Below are 17,474 nucleotides of genomic sequence, written 5' to 3' on the forward strand. Positions count from 1 at the left end.
ATATTTTGGGACCAAATTCTATGAATTTTGTAACTTAAACGGTGCAAATTAATCTCAAAAACATTTTCGAAAATGTTCGAAAATTCGAACTTTTTATTTGGAGCTCTTCGAATTGGATATGCATTATTAATGCCCAGTATGTTTTGGTCCCACGAAGCACAAGTTATTGATCTCTCGAGATTCGCATTGATTTTTTTTTAATTTTTGCCAAAAGGTTTTTCAAGTTTTTTCCAGATAAAATATAATTTTCACGCCCTGTATAGAGTAAAATTAAAAACACCCTTCGGAAAAAAATGTCAAAAACCAATGCGAATTTTCGAAAGACCTATACTTTGCACTTTGTTGGACCAAGACTGATTGCGCTGCAAGACTGCAAAATAAGAAAAATTGGAGAGTTTCAAATAAAAAGCTCGAAACCTTCGTAAAACTTTCTGGAATTTTCGAAAACGTTTTTGAGATTGGTTTGTATAGGTTCAGTGACAAAATTCATAGAAGTTGTTTCGTAAAATATCAAAACTAAAAACAAACTGGTATTTAGTTGGCAAAATTTGTTTAAAAAAACTGCCACTGCTATTTTTCTGTTCACCGCTGTATGTGTGCATTAGTTGAGACTACACTGTGCAAATTTCGAGTAATGTAATACCTTTTTTATTTAAATTAAGTAAAGCATTCAAATGTTTCGAAATTTAAACTTTCCTGCATATTTCGACTAGCCCGATGGTAGTTCTCACAGAATAACCAACAGTGTCAAGAGAAAGAGAAAACCTACTCAGGCACAAAAAATATAAATCTTGTATAAATACATACATGCTAGAAAGGTTTTATCTCATGGGGTAAAAAAAAAATTTTAGCTTGCGTAAATATCTCATTTAAATGTTAATTTTTGGTTTAGACATACTTTTTCTCGATAGACATTTAAGGCATAAAACTGAAATTATTTTATCTTTAAGATATACACATTAGGGTGGGTTTATATCATAGGGTAAAAAAAATGTCAGAATTTTTTGAGGGCACCCTCCTAAAATGTTTCATATTATTAGATTTTAAGATTGCCAAAGTTTTACCACAATTGGAAGATGTTAACCCGTGCCACTTTGGCCACTGTAAAGCCTGGTTTAACGCCCCCAGAGCATGTTTAGCACCAAAACAAGACCTAGACCTCACTGAAAAAAAGCATTGCCAAAGGCATCGCAGAAAAAAGAATTTACAAAATATTATATCACCTGTGGTATCTTAGTTCTGAACTTATTTCCCTGGCATTGTTTGCCATTATCTCGAATTCAGTACTACCTACGTACTTTTTATTGCATATAAAATAGTATTAAGAATATCGCCTTTAACTTGATGTATGACACGGGCAAATAGCTTTAGCCGTTCCGAGATATGGGCCTCAAAGTCGCCAAACTGCCAAATAATCGAGATTTTCAAAACTTTTAGGCCCCAGTGGCACGGGGCAAATTGTGCTCAAACTTTGGCAATCTCAAAATCTAACAAAATGAAACATATTAGGGTGTTGCCCCCAGATACGACATCGATTTTTTAAAACCACCCTAATATATACCTGTTTTGTATAAGTTATTATTTTTTTAAATTAGTATTGCATTTTTCAAACTTTAATTTTTTTCTTTACAGATTTCGAGAACTAAATACATTTGCAAGCCTTCCTCGAGCTGCACACCTACATATCTCCAGTATAGTTAAAAACAACATCCCAAACATATCAAGAAGTTTATGACAGTAAAAGTATGCATTTATAGACCCGTTGAGTACTCGATTAAAAATCAGTTTAAGTTTTAGAGGAACAAAAATCAATTTAACCAAACAAAATGCGTCTGTTAATCGTCATCTTGGCCTGTTGTAAGTATTAAAAATTATTATGTGGGTAATACTACTTATTATTGAATTGAATAAAACCCAAACTCATAAAGACCCCACATAGACTGAAAGTGTCCATAATGTTACAAGAATTTATTTGACGACCACACGGAAACCCCCCAATTAGGTAACAGAACTTATGTCATAGAATAACTCCGTCCTCTTGGCAAATACCAGTTGTTTTCTTGAACCTACCTAAATTGCTGTCTCGAGATCTGGCAATTATGCCGCCCCTAGTAGCGAATGCAGAACACAGCTCGCACTTCCAATATCTGCTGTTACTGAGAAGGCCTAACTTATAAGTATATGTGACCCCAGAAGGCAGTGTCCAGTTAAAATGTCATATCTCGTTAGAGATTTGAGCAACTTTGTGAGCCCAATGTCATAGGATTTGCACATCATCTTGGGAATTTTGCATCCCCGTGACTCTGTCCACGTCTTTCCTACTTGATGGATCATATAAAACACCAGTCTTCTTTTGTTTTCTCCCGAACGGATTGGGATGTCTACCGTTTCCTCTAGTGCTGCACCCTAATTTGCCAACTCTTCTCCCTTTTAATTACCTTCTACCCTTTTATGAATGTATGATCCGGCCTGAGCAAAGTCTCTCTAATGCGTTTTTGCATTTCAGGATACTTCTCGATGATGTACTATGTGATACTATTGGCCTAATCTCCGGCTGCCTATCAATATATATATTGACGCGACTACAGCTTAAGCACGCTTCCTTCGGGAATTCTGCTGCTTACTTGCCAACATTTATACCTGAAAGACACAGCAGTGATCTGGAAGCATGTAGGATCTACTTATTTCTGGATCGACACAGTTAACAGCAAACCAGAACCCTTTCGTTAATTTGGAACCATCGGTAGACATCGCTATAATATGTTCTGCCATTTCCCTACCCTTGCGCCAGCAGACCGACTCTATTGTGGGCCTAAGATCTCTTTCGAAACTCAGGCACGGGACCATGTATATAGTCCTATATTAGATGGCGCTATGCTACTATGGCAATGCGGCCTGCACTCAAGCTGTCTCGAGGCCTTAAGCCTTGTCGCAGGTGCTAAGGCTATATTTACAGCCATAATGTCTGAACACGTGATGGACAGAATGTCATACAATGCTGTAGGTTTTGCTCCCTTTATGCCACTCTTTAATAATTTGCATACCCCCTCTAGTTGTTTGATATACGTCGTCTTTGTGCGGCTGTCCACCAAACAAGGGCCCCATAGTAAAGTATGAGCTCTACAATTTCCGTAAATACCCAAAGACAGAAAATTGGGCGATAGGCCCCCTAGCACCTTACATGCTTACAGTGCCGCGGAGGCTTTCTTCGCTCGCTTTTCCACATGGAGTTTCAAGGACAGCTTACTATTTTAATGGATGCTTACTATGTTAATGGAAGTAAGGTTTACACCTCCAAGCTTGGGCTTAGTCCAATTAGGGGCCTTATATTTCGTAGTAAAAAATTATAGATCAGGTTTTTCCGCGTTGGCGGTTAGCCGGACTCCAGATGCCCAAGCATATACATCCCAAAGCGCCTGATTCAACAGAGAGCAGATGGCTCGCTAGTAGAGCTTACGATTTCTTCTCGTACACAAGCGAGATTTTCGAGACCCGAGAAATCGAGAACTCGACTTCTCGCGAGATTCTCGTGTCTCCAAGTACTCGTAAATCTCGCGAGCTTCTCGACATTCTTACTTAATCGCTGTATGGACAGTATTTACACACTTTTTTTTTTACTTGTGATTTTTTGTTGATTATATTGTTTCAATGACATTTAACTCAAAATATATTATTATACATATAATTTTGTTCGCAATATATATATATACTAGCCTTTACCCGCGGCCCCGTCCGCAAGGAGAAATTTAAATATATGGGCTATTCACGTTAGCCTGCTTATCAAGTTATCTGTTTAAAATTTTGTTTTCTGTCTAATGTATTTTATTTTTGTAATTGAGTAAAAAAAAGAACTAAATGAGCTGATAACCTGATAGGATCCCAAATGATCCCGAAATTATCCAGAAAAAGCTACGAAATAACCCCCACGCTATCGCGGACGGATCCCGAAAACCATCCAGAAATGCCCCGAAAGGGTCTCAAAAAGTTCCCGGAATATTCCCAAAAAAAACCAGAAATGACAACGACACGATTCTAGACGTATCCAGAGAACCACACAGAAATGATCCCTGAAGGTGTTCCAAAATGATCCCGAAAAGGTTCCGAAATGACCATGCCGGGCTCCCGGGCGGATCTCAAAAACCATTCAGAAAATACCCAGGAAGGGTCCCTAAATTATCCCGATATACTCCAGAAAAAGTTCCGAAATGGCTCCGAGGGGATCCACGACAGATCGCGAAAACCATACAGAAATTATTCCGGAAGGGTCCCAAAATGATCCCGAAATAGTTCGGAAATTACCCAAATGGGATCCCGCACAGATCCAGAAATGATCCGGGAAGGGTCCAAAAACTATCCCGGAAAAGTAACCAAAAATCCCGAAATGGCTCCTACGGCATCCCGGACGGATCCAGAAATGGCCTCGGAGGGGCCCCCAAATGATCCCAAAATGGTCCCGAAATGACCCTGATGGATCCCGCAAACCATCAAGAAATTATGCCGGAAGGGACCCCATATGATCCCGAAATAATACACAAAAAGTCACGAAACGACCCCTAGAGGATCCCCATATGATCCCGTATTAGCCCCGAAAAGGTCCCCAAATGACTCCGACGAGATCCCGCACGGATACCGAAAACCATCCAGAAATGATGCCGGTAGGTACCCCAAATGATCTCGAAATAGTCCCGAAATGACCCCGTCCGGATCCCGGACGGATCCCGAAAACTATTCAGAAATGATGTCAAAAGGGTCCCCAAATGATCCCGTATTAGTCGAGAAAAAGTCCCGAAATGACCCCGACGGGATCCCGGACGGATCCCGAAAACCATACAGAAATGATGCCGGAAGAGCCCCCAAATGATCCCGAAAAAGTCCCCAAATGAACCCGACATACTCCAGAAAAGATCGCGAAAACCATACAGAAATGATACCGGAAGGGTGCCAAAACGATCCCGAAATAGCGCGGAATTGACCCAGATGGGATCCCGCACAGATCCAGAAATGATCCGGGAAGGGTCCAAAAACTATCCCGGAAAAGTAACCAAAAATCCCGAAATGGCTCCTACGGCATCCCGGACGGATCCAGAAATGACCTCGTAGGGGTCCCCAAATGATCCCAAAATGGTCCCGAAATGACCCTGATGGATCCCGCAAACCATCAAGAAATTATGCCGGCAGGGACCCCATATGATCCCGAAATAAAACAGAAAAAGTCACTAAACGACCCATAGAGGATCCCCAAATGATCCCGTATTAGCCCCGAAAAGGTCCCGAAATAACCCCGACGTGATCCCGGACAAATCACGAAAACCATACAGAAATGATGCCGGAAGGGATCCCAAATGATTCCGAAAAAGTCACGCAATGATTCCGACGGGATCCCGAATGGATACCGAAAATTATCCAGAAATAATGCCGGAAGGGTCCTCAAATGATCACCTAATAGTCCCGAAATTACCCTTAAGGGATCCTGGACGGATCCCGTAAACCATCCAGAAATGATCCCGATATAGTCCCGAAGAAGTCCCGAAAGGACCCTGACGGGATCTCGAACGCATCCCTAATGACCCCGACGGGATGCCGGACGAATCCCAAAAAACAATCCAGAAAAGATCTTGGGAGGGACCCCAAATGATTCCGAAAAAGTCACGCAATGATTCCGACGGGATCCCGAATGGATACCGAAAATTATCCAGAAATGATGCCGAAAGGGTTCCCAAATGATCCCGTATTAGTCGCGAAAAAGGCCCGAAATGACCCCGACCGGATCCCGGACGGATCCCGAAAACCATCCAGAAATGATGCCGAAAGGGTTCCCAAATGCTCCCGTATTAGTCGCGAAAAAGTCGCGAAATGACCCCGACGGGATCCCGGACGGATCCCGAAAACCATCCAGAAATGATGCCGGAAGAGCCCCCAAATGATCCCGAAAAAGTCCCCAAATGACCCCGACGAGATCCCGGACGGATCCCGAAAACCATCCAGAAATGATGCCGGAAGAGCCCCCAAATGATCCCGAAAAAGTCCCCAAATTACCCCGTCGAGATCCGGGACGGATCCCGAAAACCATACAGAAATGATGCCGAAAGGGTTCCCAAATGATCCCGTATTAGTCGCGAAAAAGTCCCGAAATGACCCCGACGGGTTCCGGACGGATCCCGAAAACCATACAGAAATGATGCCGGAAGAGCCCCCAAATGATCCCGAAAAAGTCCCCAAATGACCCCGACGAGATCCCGGACGGATCCCAAAACCATTCAGAAATGATGCCGGAAGAGCCCCCAAATGATACCGAAAAAGTCCCCAAATTACCCCGACGAGATCCCGGACGAATCCCGAAAACCATCCAGAAATGATGCCGAAAGGGTCCCCAAATGATCCCGTATTAGTCGCGAAAAAGTCCCAAAATGACCCCGACAGGATCCCGGACGGATCCCGTAAACCATCCAGAAATGATGCCGGAGGAGACCCCAAATGATCCCGCTAAAGTCCCAAAATGACCCCGACAGGGTCCCGGACGGATCCCGTAAACCATCCAGAAATGATGCCGGAAGAGACCCCAAATGATCCCGCAAAAGTCCCAAAATGACCGCGACAGGATCCCGGACGGATCCCGTAAACCATCCAGAAATGATGCCGGAAGAGACCCCAAATGATCCCGCAAAAGTCCCAAAATGACCCCGACAGGATCCCGGACGGATCCCGTAAACCATCCAGAAATGATGCCGGAAGAGACCCCAAATGATCCCGCAAAAGTCCCAAAATGACGCCGACGGGATCCGGGCGGATCCCGTAAACCATCCAGAAATGATGCCGGAGGAGACCCCAAATGATCCCGTATTAGTCGCGAAAAAGTCCCAAAATGACCCCGACAGGATCCCGGACGGATCCCGTAAACCATCCAGAAATGATGCCGGAGGAGACCCCAAATGATCCCGCTAAAGTCCCAAAATGACCCCGACAGGGTCCCGGACGGATCCTGTAAACCATCCAGAAATGACGCCGGAAGAGACCCCAAATGATCCCGCAAAAGTCCCAAAATGACCCCGACAGGATCCCGGACGGATCCCGTAAACCATCCAGAAATGATGCCGGAAGAGACCCCAAATGATCCCGCAAAAGTCCCAAAATGACGCCGACGGGATCCGGGCGGATCCCGTAAACCATCCAGAAATGATGCCGGAAGAGACCCCAAATGATCCCGCAAAAGTCCCAAAATGACCCCGACAGGATCCCGGACGGATCCCGTAAACCATCCAGAAATGATGCCGGAAGAGACCCCAAATGATCCCGCAAAAGTCCCAAAATGACGCCGACGGGATCCGGGCGGATCCCGTAAACCATCCAGAAATGATGCCGGAAGAGACCCCAAATGATCCCGCAAAAGTCCCAAAATGACGCCGACGGGATCCCGGACGGATCCCTAAAACCATCCAGGAATGATTACGGAAAGGACTCAAACTGACCCCGAAAAAGTCCCGTAATGATCCCCGAAACCATCAAGAATTTATCTCTCGAAAGTACGCAAATGATCCCGAAAGTACCCAGACGGGATCCCGAACGGATCCCGAAAACCATCCAGAAATGATGCCGGAAGGGTCCCAAAATGATCGCGAAATAGTCCCGAAATGATTCCGGAATAGTCCCGAAAATGTCCCAAAATAACCCCGACGGGATCCCGGACGGATCCCGAAAACTATACAGAAATGATCCCGGAAGGGTCTCAAAATGATCCCGAAATAGTCCCGAAAAAGTCCCGAAATTACCCCGGCGTAATCCCGGACCGATCCCGAAAACCATCCAGAAATGATCCCGAGGGTCTGGATATGACCCTTACGGGATTACAAATAAGGTGAAGCTAATTATAAAAACATGTTAATAAGGCAGCAGGCGCATTGGAGCGAATAAAAAGTTACATAGAAACATACAGTTAAAGCTAATAAAAGCGTGCTAATAAAAACAATTGATGGATGGCGGATGGCGGGAGTAGAGGAGAGGACCACTGATCGTTCCTCCAAAATTGTCTAGATCTCGTTCTGTATGTACCAGATACCAAAAACTATTGATTTAGGAGAAAATTTATATTGAGTTATAACAATTTATAGATTTTACACCAGAGGGGGATAAAGGGGGGGGGGGGGGGGGCGGGCGGAGGGTGTCACTGCTTACTTTGTAAGCCCTCGACTTATTTGACCCCTTGAGTCTGTGATATTGGTGAAGACCAGTATACGTAAAGTTATAATGTGTAAAAATTATTGAAAAATAATTTCTCGAAGGGGTCGTGGGACCCCACCCCTCTTTCCATGTTCGAAAAAAATTTCTCTAGTAGACTACTGTCTGTGTCCAAAGTTTCATCAAAATCCGTGTAGCCATTCTGGCGTGATTCAGTCGCAAAGACGAAAAAATATAATAATTAAATTATAACTGTTCCTAGGGGGCGGGGACCACGCCCCTTTTGAAAAATATATAGCTAGTAGATCCTTCTAGACTATTGGCTATATGTGTGCAAAATTTCATCCAAATCGGTCCAGCCGTTCTTGCGTTATTGAGTCACAAAGACAAACGTCTGGACAAACATCCAAACATCCAAACATCCAAACATCCAAACATCCAAACATCCAAACATCTAAACATCCAAACATCCAAACATCCAAACATCTTAACATCCAAACTTTCCCATTTATAATATATATTAGATATATATATTTTATCGCGAGATTCTCGAATCTCGAATTACTCGTAATACTAGTGACCTTCTCGACTTTCAATTAAGTCGCTGCGTTGGCAATATTCTATACATTTCGGGGTTTTTTACTTGTGGTTTTGCGGACATTTTAGCTTATGCTCCAGAAGAAATCGTAAGCTCTATATAAAACAGCCAATGAATCGATTAAGTTGAATGTCGAGAAGCTCGCGAGCCTTACGAGTAATTCGAGATCCGAGAATCTCGCGAGAAGGCGAGACTCCGAGAAATCTCTTCTTGAACATGTTCGAGAAGTCGTAAGCTCTACTCGCTAGCTAACAATGAGTTGAGTGTTTCCTCCACAACTTAAACACACTCTGTACGTCAATTACAAGTTAGCGTGCCACCAGAGACCAGCTAGGAAATGATTCTTGCACATGAATTTGCCGTAGATAAGTATTGAATAAATTCGAAAAAAAAAAATTCATATTTTTTATGGTGCACCGCCAACTTCACGTGAAGTTAACGTGCCACTTTTCGAAAACCACCTTAGAGACCAGCAGTGTTGCCAGCTGATGCAAACAAAAGAAGCTAGATTGGCAAAAAAAAAAAGGTTAGAAAAGGCTAAATTTAGAAAAAAACAAGTAAGGAAGGTTAAGTTCGGGTGTAACCGAACATTACATACTCAGTTGAGAGCTATGGTGACAACATAAGGGAAAATAACCATGTAGGATTATGAACCGAGGGAAACCCTGGAATGTGTTTGTATGACATGTGTATCAAATGAAAGGCATTAAAGAGTATTTTATGAGGGAGTGGGCCATAGTTCTTTAGGTGGACGCCATTTAGGGATATAGCCATAAAGGTGGATCAGGGTTGACTCTAGAATGCGTTTGTACGATATGGGTATCAAAAGAAAGGTGTTAATGAGTATTTTAAAAGGGAGTAATCCTTAGCTCCATAGGTGGACGCCGTTTCGAGATATCGCCATAAAGGTGGACCAGGGGTGACCCTAGAATTTGTTTGTACAATATGGGCATCAAACGAATGGTGTTAATGAGTATTTTAAAAGGGAGTGGGCCTTAGTTCTATAGGTGGATGCCGTTTCGAAATATCGCCATAAAAGTGGACCAGGGGTGACTCTAGAATGTGTTTGTACGATATGGGTATCAAATTAAAGTATTAATGAGGGTTTTAAAAGGGAGTGGTGGTTGTTGTATAGGTGGTCGCCTTTTCGAGATATCGCCATAAAGGTGGACCAGGGGTGACTCTAGAATGCGTTTGTACGATATGGGTATCAAATGAAAGTTGTTAATGAGTATTTTAAAAGGGAGTAATCCTTAGTTCCATAGGTGGACGCCGTTTCGAGATATCGCCATAAAGGTGGAGCAGGGGTGACCCTAGAATTTGTTTGTACAATATGGGTATCAAAAGAAAGGTGTTAATGAGTATTTTAAAAGGGAGTAATCCTTAGTTCCATAGGTGGACGCCGTTTCGAGATATCGCCATAAAGCTGGACCAGGGGTGACCCTAGAATTTGTTTGTACAATATGGGCATCAAACGAATGGTGTTAATGAGAATTTTAAAAGGGAGTGGGCCTTAGCTCTATAGGTGGACGCCGTTTTGAAATATCGCCACAAAGGTGGACCAGGGGTGACTCTAGAAATTGTTTGTACGATATGGGTATCAAATTAAAGGTATTAATGAGGGTAGGGAGTGGTGGTTGTTGTATAGGTGGTCGCCTTTTCGAGATATCGCCATAAAGGTGGACCAGGGGTGACTCTAGAATGCGTTTGTACGATATGGGTATCAAATGAAAGTTGTTAATGAGTATTTTAAAACGGAGTAATCCTTAGTTCCATAGGTGGACGCCGTTTCGAGATATCGCCATAAAGGTGGAGCAGGGGTGATCCTAGAATTTGTTTGTGCAATATGGGTATGAAACGAAAGGAGTTAATGAGTATTTTAAAAGGGGGTATTCCTTAGTTCCATAGGTAGACGCCGTTTCGAGATATCGCCATAAAGGTGGGCCAGGGGTGACTCTAGAATTCGTTTGTGCAATATGGGTATGAAACGAAAGGAGTTAATGAGTATTTTAAAAGGGAGTGGGCCTTAGTCCTATAGGTGGACGCCTTTTCGAGGTATCGCAATAAAGGTGGACCAGGGGTGACTCTAAACTTTGTTTGTGCGATATGGGTATCAAATGAAAGGTGTTAGTGAGTATTTTTAAAAGGGAGTGGGCCTTCGTTCTATAGGTTAGTTCTATAGGTGGACGCCTTTTCGAGATATCGCCATAAAGATGGACCAGGGGTGACTCTAGAATGAGTTTGTACGATATGGGTATCAAATTAAAGGCATTAATGAGAGTTTTAAAAGGGAGTGGTGGTAGTTGTATATGTGAACGCGTTTTCCAGATATCGACCAAAATGTGGACCAGGGTGACCCAGAACATTATCTGTTGGATACCGCTAATCTAATATATATTATAAATAACAAAGTTTGGATGTGAAGATGTTTGGATGTTTGTCCAGACGTTTGTCTTTGTGACTCAATCACGCAAGAACGGCAGGACCGATTTGGATGAAATTTTGCACACATATAGCCAATAGTCTAGAAGGATCTACTAGCTATATATTTTTGAAAAGGGGCGTGGTCCCCGCCCCCTAGGAACAGTTATAATTTAATTATTATATTTTTTTGTCTTTGCGACTGAATCACGCCAGAATGGCTACACGGATTTTGAAGAAATTTGGGACACAGACAGTAGTCTACTAGCGAAATTTTTTTCGAACATGGAAAGAAGGGTGGGGGTCCCACGACCTCTTCGAGCAATTACTTTTTAATAATTTTTACACATTATAACTTTACGTATACTGGCCTTCACCAATATCACAGACTCAAGGGGTCAAATAAGTCGAGGGCTTACAGATTAAGCAGTGACACCCTCCGCCCCCTCCCCCCTTTATCTCCCACTCTGGTGTAAAATCTATAAATTGTTATAACTCAATATAAATTTCCACCTAAATCAATAGTTTTTGGTATCTGGCACATACAGATCGAGATCTAGACAATTTTGGAGGAACGATCAGTGGTCCTCTCCTTTTACTCCCGCCATCCGCCCTCCTTCAATTGTTTTTATTAGCACGCTTTTATTAGCTTTACCTGTATGTTTCTATGTAACTTTTCATTCGCTCCTACGCCTGCTGCCTTATTAACATGGTTTTATAATTAGCTTCACCTCATATGGAGACCCTTGCGGGGTCATTTCTGGACGGTTTTCGGGATTCGTCCGGGATCCCGCCGGGGTAATTTCGGGACTTTTTCGGGACTATTTCGGGATCATTTTGGGACCCTTCCGGGATCATTTCTGTATAGTTTTCGGGATCCGTCCGGGATCCCGTCGGGGTTATTTTGGGACATTTTCGGGACTATTCCGGAATCATTTCGGGATTATTTCGCGATCATTTGGGGACCCTTCCGGCATCATTTCTGGATGGTTTTCGGGATCAGTCCGGGAACCCGTCGGGGTACTTTCGGGATCATTTGCGTGCCTTCGAGAGATAAATTCTTGATGGTTGCCGGGATCATTACGGGACTTTTTCGGGGTTATTTTAGGTCCCTTTAGGCATCATTTCTGGATGGTCTTCGAGATTCGTCCGGCATCCCATCGGGGTCATTTCGGGACTTTTTCGCGGCTAATACGGGATCATCTGGGGACCCTTTCGGCATCATTTCTGGATGGTTTTCGGGATCCGTCCGGGATCTCGTCGGAGTAATTTGGGGACTTTTTCGGGATCATTTGGGGGCTCTTCCGGCATCATTTCTGGATGGTTTTCGGGATCCGTCCGAGATCTCGTCGGGGTCATTTGGGGACTTTTTCGGGATCATTTGGGGGCTCTTCTGGCATCATTTCTGTATCGTTTTCGGGATCCGTCCGGGATCCTGTCGGGGTCATTTCGGGACTTTTTCGCGACTAATACGGGTTCATTTGGGAACCCTTTCGGCATCATTTCTGGATGGTTTTCGGGATCCGTCTCGGATCTCGTCGGGGTCATTTGGGGACTTTTTCGGGATCATTTGGGGGCTCTTCCGGCATCATTTCTGGATGGTTTTCGGGATCCGTCCGGGATCTCGTCGGGATCATTTGGGGACTTTTTCGGGACTATTTCGGGATCATTTTGGGACCCTCCCAAGATCATTTCTGGATGGATTTTGGGATCTGTCCGGGATGCCGTCAGGATCATTTTGGGACTATTAGGTGATCATTTGAGGACCTTTCCGGCATCACTTCTACATGGTTTTCGGTATCCGTTCAGGATCCCGTCGGAATAATTGCGGGACTTTTTCGGGATCATTTGAGGACCTTTCCGGCATCACTTCTGGATGGTTTTCGGTATCCGTTCAGGATCCCGTCGGATTCATTGCGGGACTTTTTCGGGATCATTTGGGGTCCCTCCCAAGATCATTTCTGGATGGATTTCGGGATCTGTTGGGGATCCCGTCAGGGTCATTTAGGGATGCGTTCGAGATCCCGTCAGGGTCATTTTGGGACTTCTTCGGGACTATATCGGGATCGTTTCTGGATGGTTTACGGGATCCGTAAAGGGCCCCTTAAGGCTAATTTCGGGACTATCAGGTGATCATTTGAGGACCTTTCCGGCATCACTTCTGGATGATTTTCGGTATCCGTTCGGGATCCCGTCGGAATCAATGCGGGACTTTGTCGGAATAATTTGGGATCCCTTCCGGCATTATTTCTGGATGGTTTTCGGGACTTGCTCGGGATCCCGTCGGGGTTATTACGGGACCTTTTCGGGGCTAATACGGGATCATTTGGGGATCCTCTAGGGGTCGTTTCGTGACTTTTTCTGTATTATTTCGGTATCATTTGGGGACCCTTCCGGCATAATTTCTTGATGGTCTGCCGGATCCATCAGGGTCGTTTCGGGACCATTTTGGGATCATTTGGGGACCCGTCCGAGATCATTTCTGGATCCGTCCGCGATGCCGTAGGAGCCATTTCGGGATTTTTTGTTACTTTTCCGGGATAGTTTTTGGACCCTTCCGGGATCATTTCTGGATCTGTGCGGGATCCCATTTGGGTCATTTCCGGACTATTTCGGGATCAATTTGAGACCCTTCCGGGTTCATTTCTGTATGGTTTTCGCGATCCGTCGTGGATCCCCTCGGAGCAATTTCGGAACTTTTTCTGGAGTATGTCGGGATAATTTAGGGACCCTTCCTGGATATTTTCTGGATGGTTTTTGAGATCCGCCCGGGAGCCCGTCATGGTCATTTCGGAACCTTTTCGGGATCATTTTGGAACACCTTCAGGGATCATTTCTGTGTGGTTCTCTGGATACGTCTAGAATCGTGTGGTTGTCATTTCTGATTTTTTTGGGACTATTCCGGGAACTTTTGGAGACCCTTCCGGTGCATTTCTGGATGGTTTTCGGGATCCGTCCGCGATAGCGTGGGGGTCATTTCGTAGCTTTTTCTGGATAATTTCGGGATCATTTGGTATGCTGTCAGGTTATCAATTCATTTAGTTCTTTTTTTTACTCAATTACAAAAATAAAATGCATTAGACAAAAAAAAAAAATTTTAAACAGAACTTGATAAGTAGGCTAACGCGAATAGCCCATATATTTAAATTTCTCCTTGCGGACGGGGCCGCGGGTAAAGGCTAGTTTATTTATATATGTAATACCTGCCAAGATTTTAAGGGTTTTTTATTTCGCCCTGCAGAACTTTTTCATTTTCTTCTACATAATATGGTAGGTGTCACAACCATTTTATAAAGTTTTTTCTAAAGTTATATTTCGCGTCTATAAAACAATTCAATTACCTTACCATGTTTCATCCCTTTTTTCGTATTTGGTATAGAATTATGGAATTTTTTTCATTTTTCGTAATTTTCGATATCGAAAAAGTGGGCGTGGTCATAGTCGGATTTCGTTTATTTTTCATACCAATATAAAAAGAGTTCAAGTAAGCACGTGAACTAAGTTCATTAAAGATATGTCGATTTTTGCTCAAGTTATCGTGTTAACGGCCATGCGGAAGGACAGACGGACGACTGTGTATAAAAACTGGGCGTGACATTAACCGATTCCGCCCATTTTCACAGAAAACAGTTAGCGTCATAAAATCTATTCCCCTAACAAATTTCAAAAGGATTGGTTAATTTTTGTTCGACTTATGGCGTTAAAAGTATCCTAGACAAATTAAATGAAAAAGGGCGGAGCCACGCCCATTTTGAAATTTTCTTTTATTTTTGTATTTTGTTGCACCACATCATTACTGAAGTTGAATGTTGACATAATTTACTTATATACTGTAAAGATATTGAATTTTTTGTTAAATTTTTTTTTTAAAGTGGGCGTGGTCCTTCTCCGATTTTGCTAATTTTTATTAAGCGTACATATAGTAATAGGAGTAACGTTCCTGCCGAATTTCATCATGATATCTTCAACGACTGCCAAATTATAGCTTGCAAAATTTTAAATTACCTTCTTTTAAAAGTGGGCGGTGCCACGCCCATTGTCCAAGATTTTCCTAATTTTCTATTCTGCGTCATAAGTTCAACTCTTCTACCAAGTTACGTCGCTTTATCTGTCTTTTGTAATGAATTATCGCACTTTTTCGGTTTTTCGAAATTTTCGATATCGAAAAAGTGGGCGTGGTTATAGTCCGATATCGTTCATTTTAAATAGCGATCTGAGATGAGTGCTCAGGAACCTACGTACCAAATTTCATCAAGATACCTCAAAATTTACTCAAGTTATCGTGTTAACGGACGGACGGATGGACATGGCTCAATCAAATTTTTTTTCGATCCTGATTATTTTGATATATGGGAGTCTATATCTATCTCGATTCCTTTATATATGTACAACCAACCGTTATCCAATCAAACTTAATATACACTGTGAGCTCTGCTCAACTGAGTATAAAGAAGCTAAAAAAAGGCCAGAAATTTTTTGGTTAATTCATAAAATTTTTTTTATATTTTAGTTTACACATTTGTAAATAAAAACTTATAAAAATAACTTAAGCATAACTTCCTGTTTCAAAACATATCAGGCACATTTTCTGTGACAGGCACATTTTCTTTGACTAGCACATGGAATTACTTTAAATGATTGCATATGTGTATATACATAAAAAAAATATTACAAACTAATTATTTATATAAAATATTCCCCGTCTGAAGAATCAGAAGAGCTTAAGTCTGGGTATAAAGTTTGGCTATTTACCAATGATATGAGATCATCGGTAATTTCAAAAGATAAGCGTTTTAAAGAGCATCTTATATTAAGCAGCGCATTAAGCATTTTAATTTTTAGTTTGTTCCTTAATTTAGTTTTCAGAATTTTCATGCCACTAAAAACTCTTTCAACCTCCGCGTTACTGAGTGGTAATACTAAAAAACTAAATATGAATTCGACAAGTTCTAAAAAAGGAGGTTCGTTTAATGCATTTTTATGTTCTCGGACTTCCGACCAAAATTCCATGGCGGAGTGTACATTTTTCCATTGTATAGTTATAAGTTTTCGCCACTGCAGCTCTATTAATGCTATTTGACTTGAAGAATAACTATACTTCTCTTTTTCAAAGTAAGAAAATACATCTGGCTTTGAAATTTTCAACGAATTTTCAGCAGAAAAAGAATTAATCTTTTGTAGAGAATTCATATTATTAGGTATTAGATGTTCACAGGAACTATTGAAATTATTTTATTTTAGAAATTTTTAAAAATTCATTCGGAGTAAAAAAGGCTAGAAAAAAGTCACGAAGCTAAACACAAAATTTCGAAGCTAGAGGCAAAAAAAAGGCTAAATCTAGCCTCGAAAAGGCTAACCTGGCAACACTGGAGACCAGTAAGGAAAATAATTCTTACACGTGAATTTGCTGTAAATCGCAAAGAGTCAGCTCACATGCACCTCGGCAACGACGCCACTGTTGGTAGCCATAAATTCGAAATAGTAAAAGACTTCATTTATATCGGAAGCAGCATTAACACTAAGAACAACAGCAGCTCTGGAATCCTGCGAAGAATCACTCTTGCCCATAAATGCTACTTTGGACTAGAGAGGCAATTGAAAAGTCAAGTCCTCTCTCGGCAAACGAAAATCATGCTCTACAAGTCACTTGTCGTACCCTCTTGAATCAATTTGGTATTTTAGTCGCCTCTTATGATAGACGCACCTGCCGCGAGTATATCCTAAGCCCCCTAACCCGTCTTATGGATTGGGTGAAGATTTTTGAAAGTTAGAGGAATATATTGTACAGACTGAATAATTATGGCAAAATTACAACAGCGGAGAGAAAAGCAGGTAATGGTTGTTGAAAGCTTTGGAACGTCCAAATATGCGGAAGTAAGACTTTTGAGCCATAAACAGCCCAACATTTATATCTGAAACGCTGATTAGGCGAAATTGTTCCATATGAACTGGTCCAGAGGGGGATACATACCTTCAGAGTTAATAATATACGTTAGGTGTATTCCTGGACTTAGAGGATCCCTTCAGTTACGTTATTACGGATCGGCTCTGCATTTGAGAAACATCATCATTAATCTGAAAACGGGGTTCCGATAGGTGCTTTGTTGTACAGCTCGTGTTTTTTGATGTAAACAAGTACACCAATTCAACAGCGAGATGAAACCAAAATACGACTGACGATCATCGAAAAAATACTAATGAAATACGGGATTTCGCTAAGAGATTCGACAATTAAGAATACAAGAACAGATCAAAGATAACACGTGGAATATCCGAATTCAGC

The 17,474-nt window shown here is 42.3% G+C and overlaps 1 protein-coding gene across 14 annotated transcripts in view; it reads left to right on the forward strand.

Moving 5' to 3' along the window:
• rgn (regeneration) overlaps positions 1–17,474 on the forward strand; it is a 399,549-nt gene that overhangs the window by 330,752 nt on the left and 51,323 nt on the right. For all 14 annotated transcript variants that reach the window (XM_067789675.1, XM_067789678.1, XM_067789671.1 and 11 more), the window contains one exon: positions 1,633–1,857. In XM_067789675.1, the coding sequence (XP_067645776.1) occupies positions 1,827–1,857 (31 nt within the window). In that variant the 5' untranslated portion in view covers positions 1,633–1,826. The remainder of the gene's footprint in view (positions 1–1,632; positions 1,858–17,474) is intronic.

This window comes from Eurosta solidaginis, chromosome 5 (assembly GCF_040869045.1).
Source record: "Eurosta solidaginis isolate ZX-2024a chromosome 5, ASM4086904v1, whole genome shotgun sequence".
Classification (NCBI taxonomy): Eukaryota; Metazoa; Arthropoda; class Insecta; order Diptera; family Tephritidae; genus Eurosta; species Eurosta solidaginis.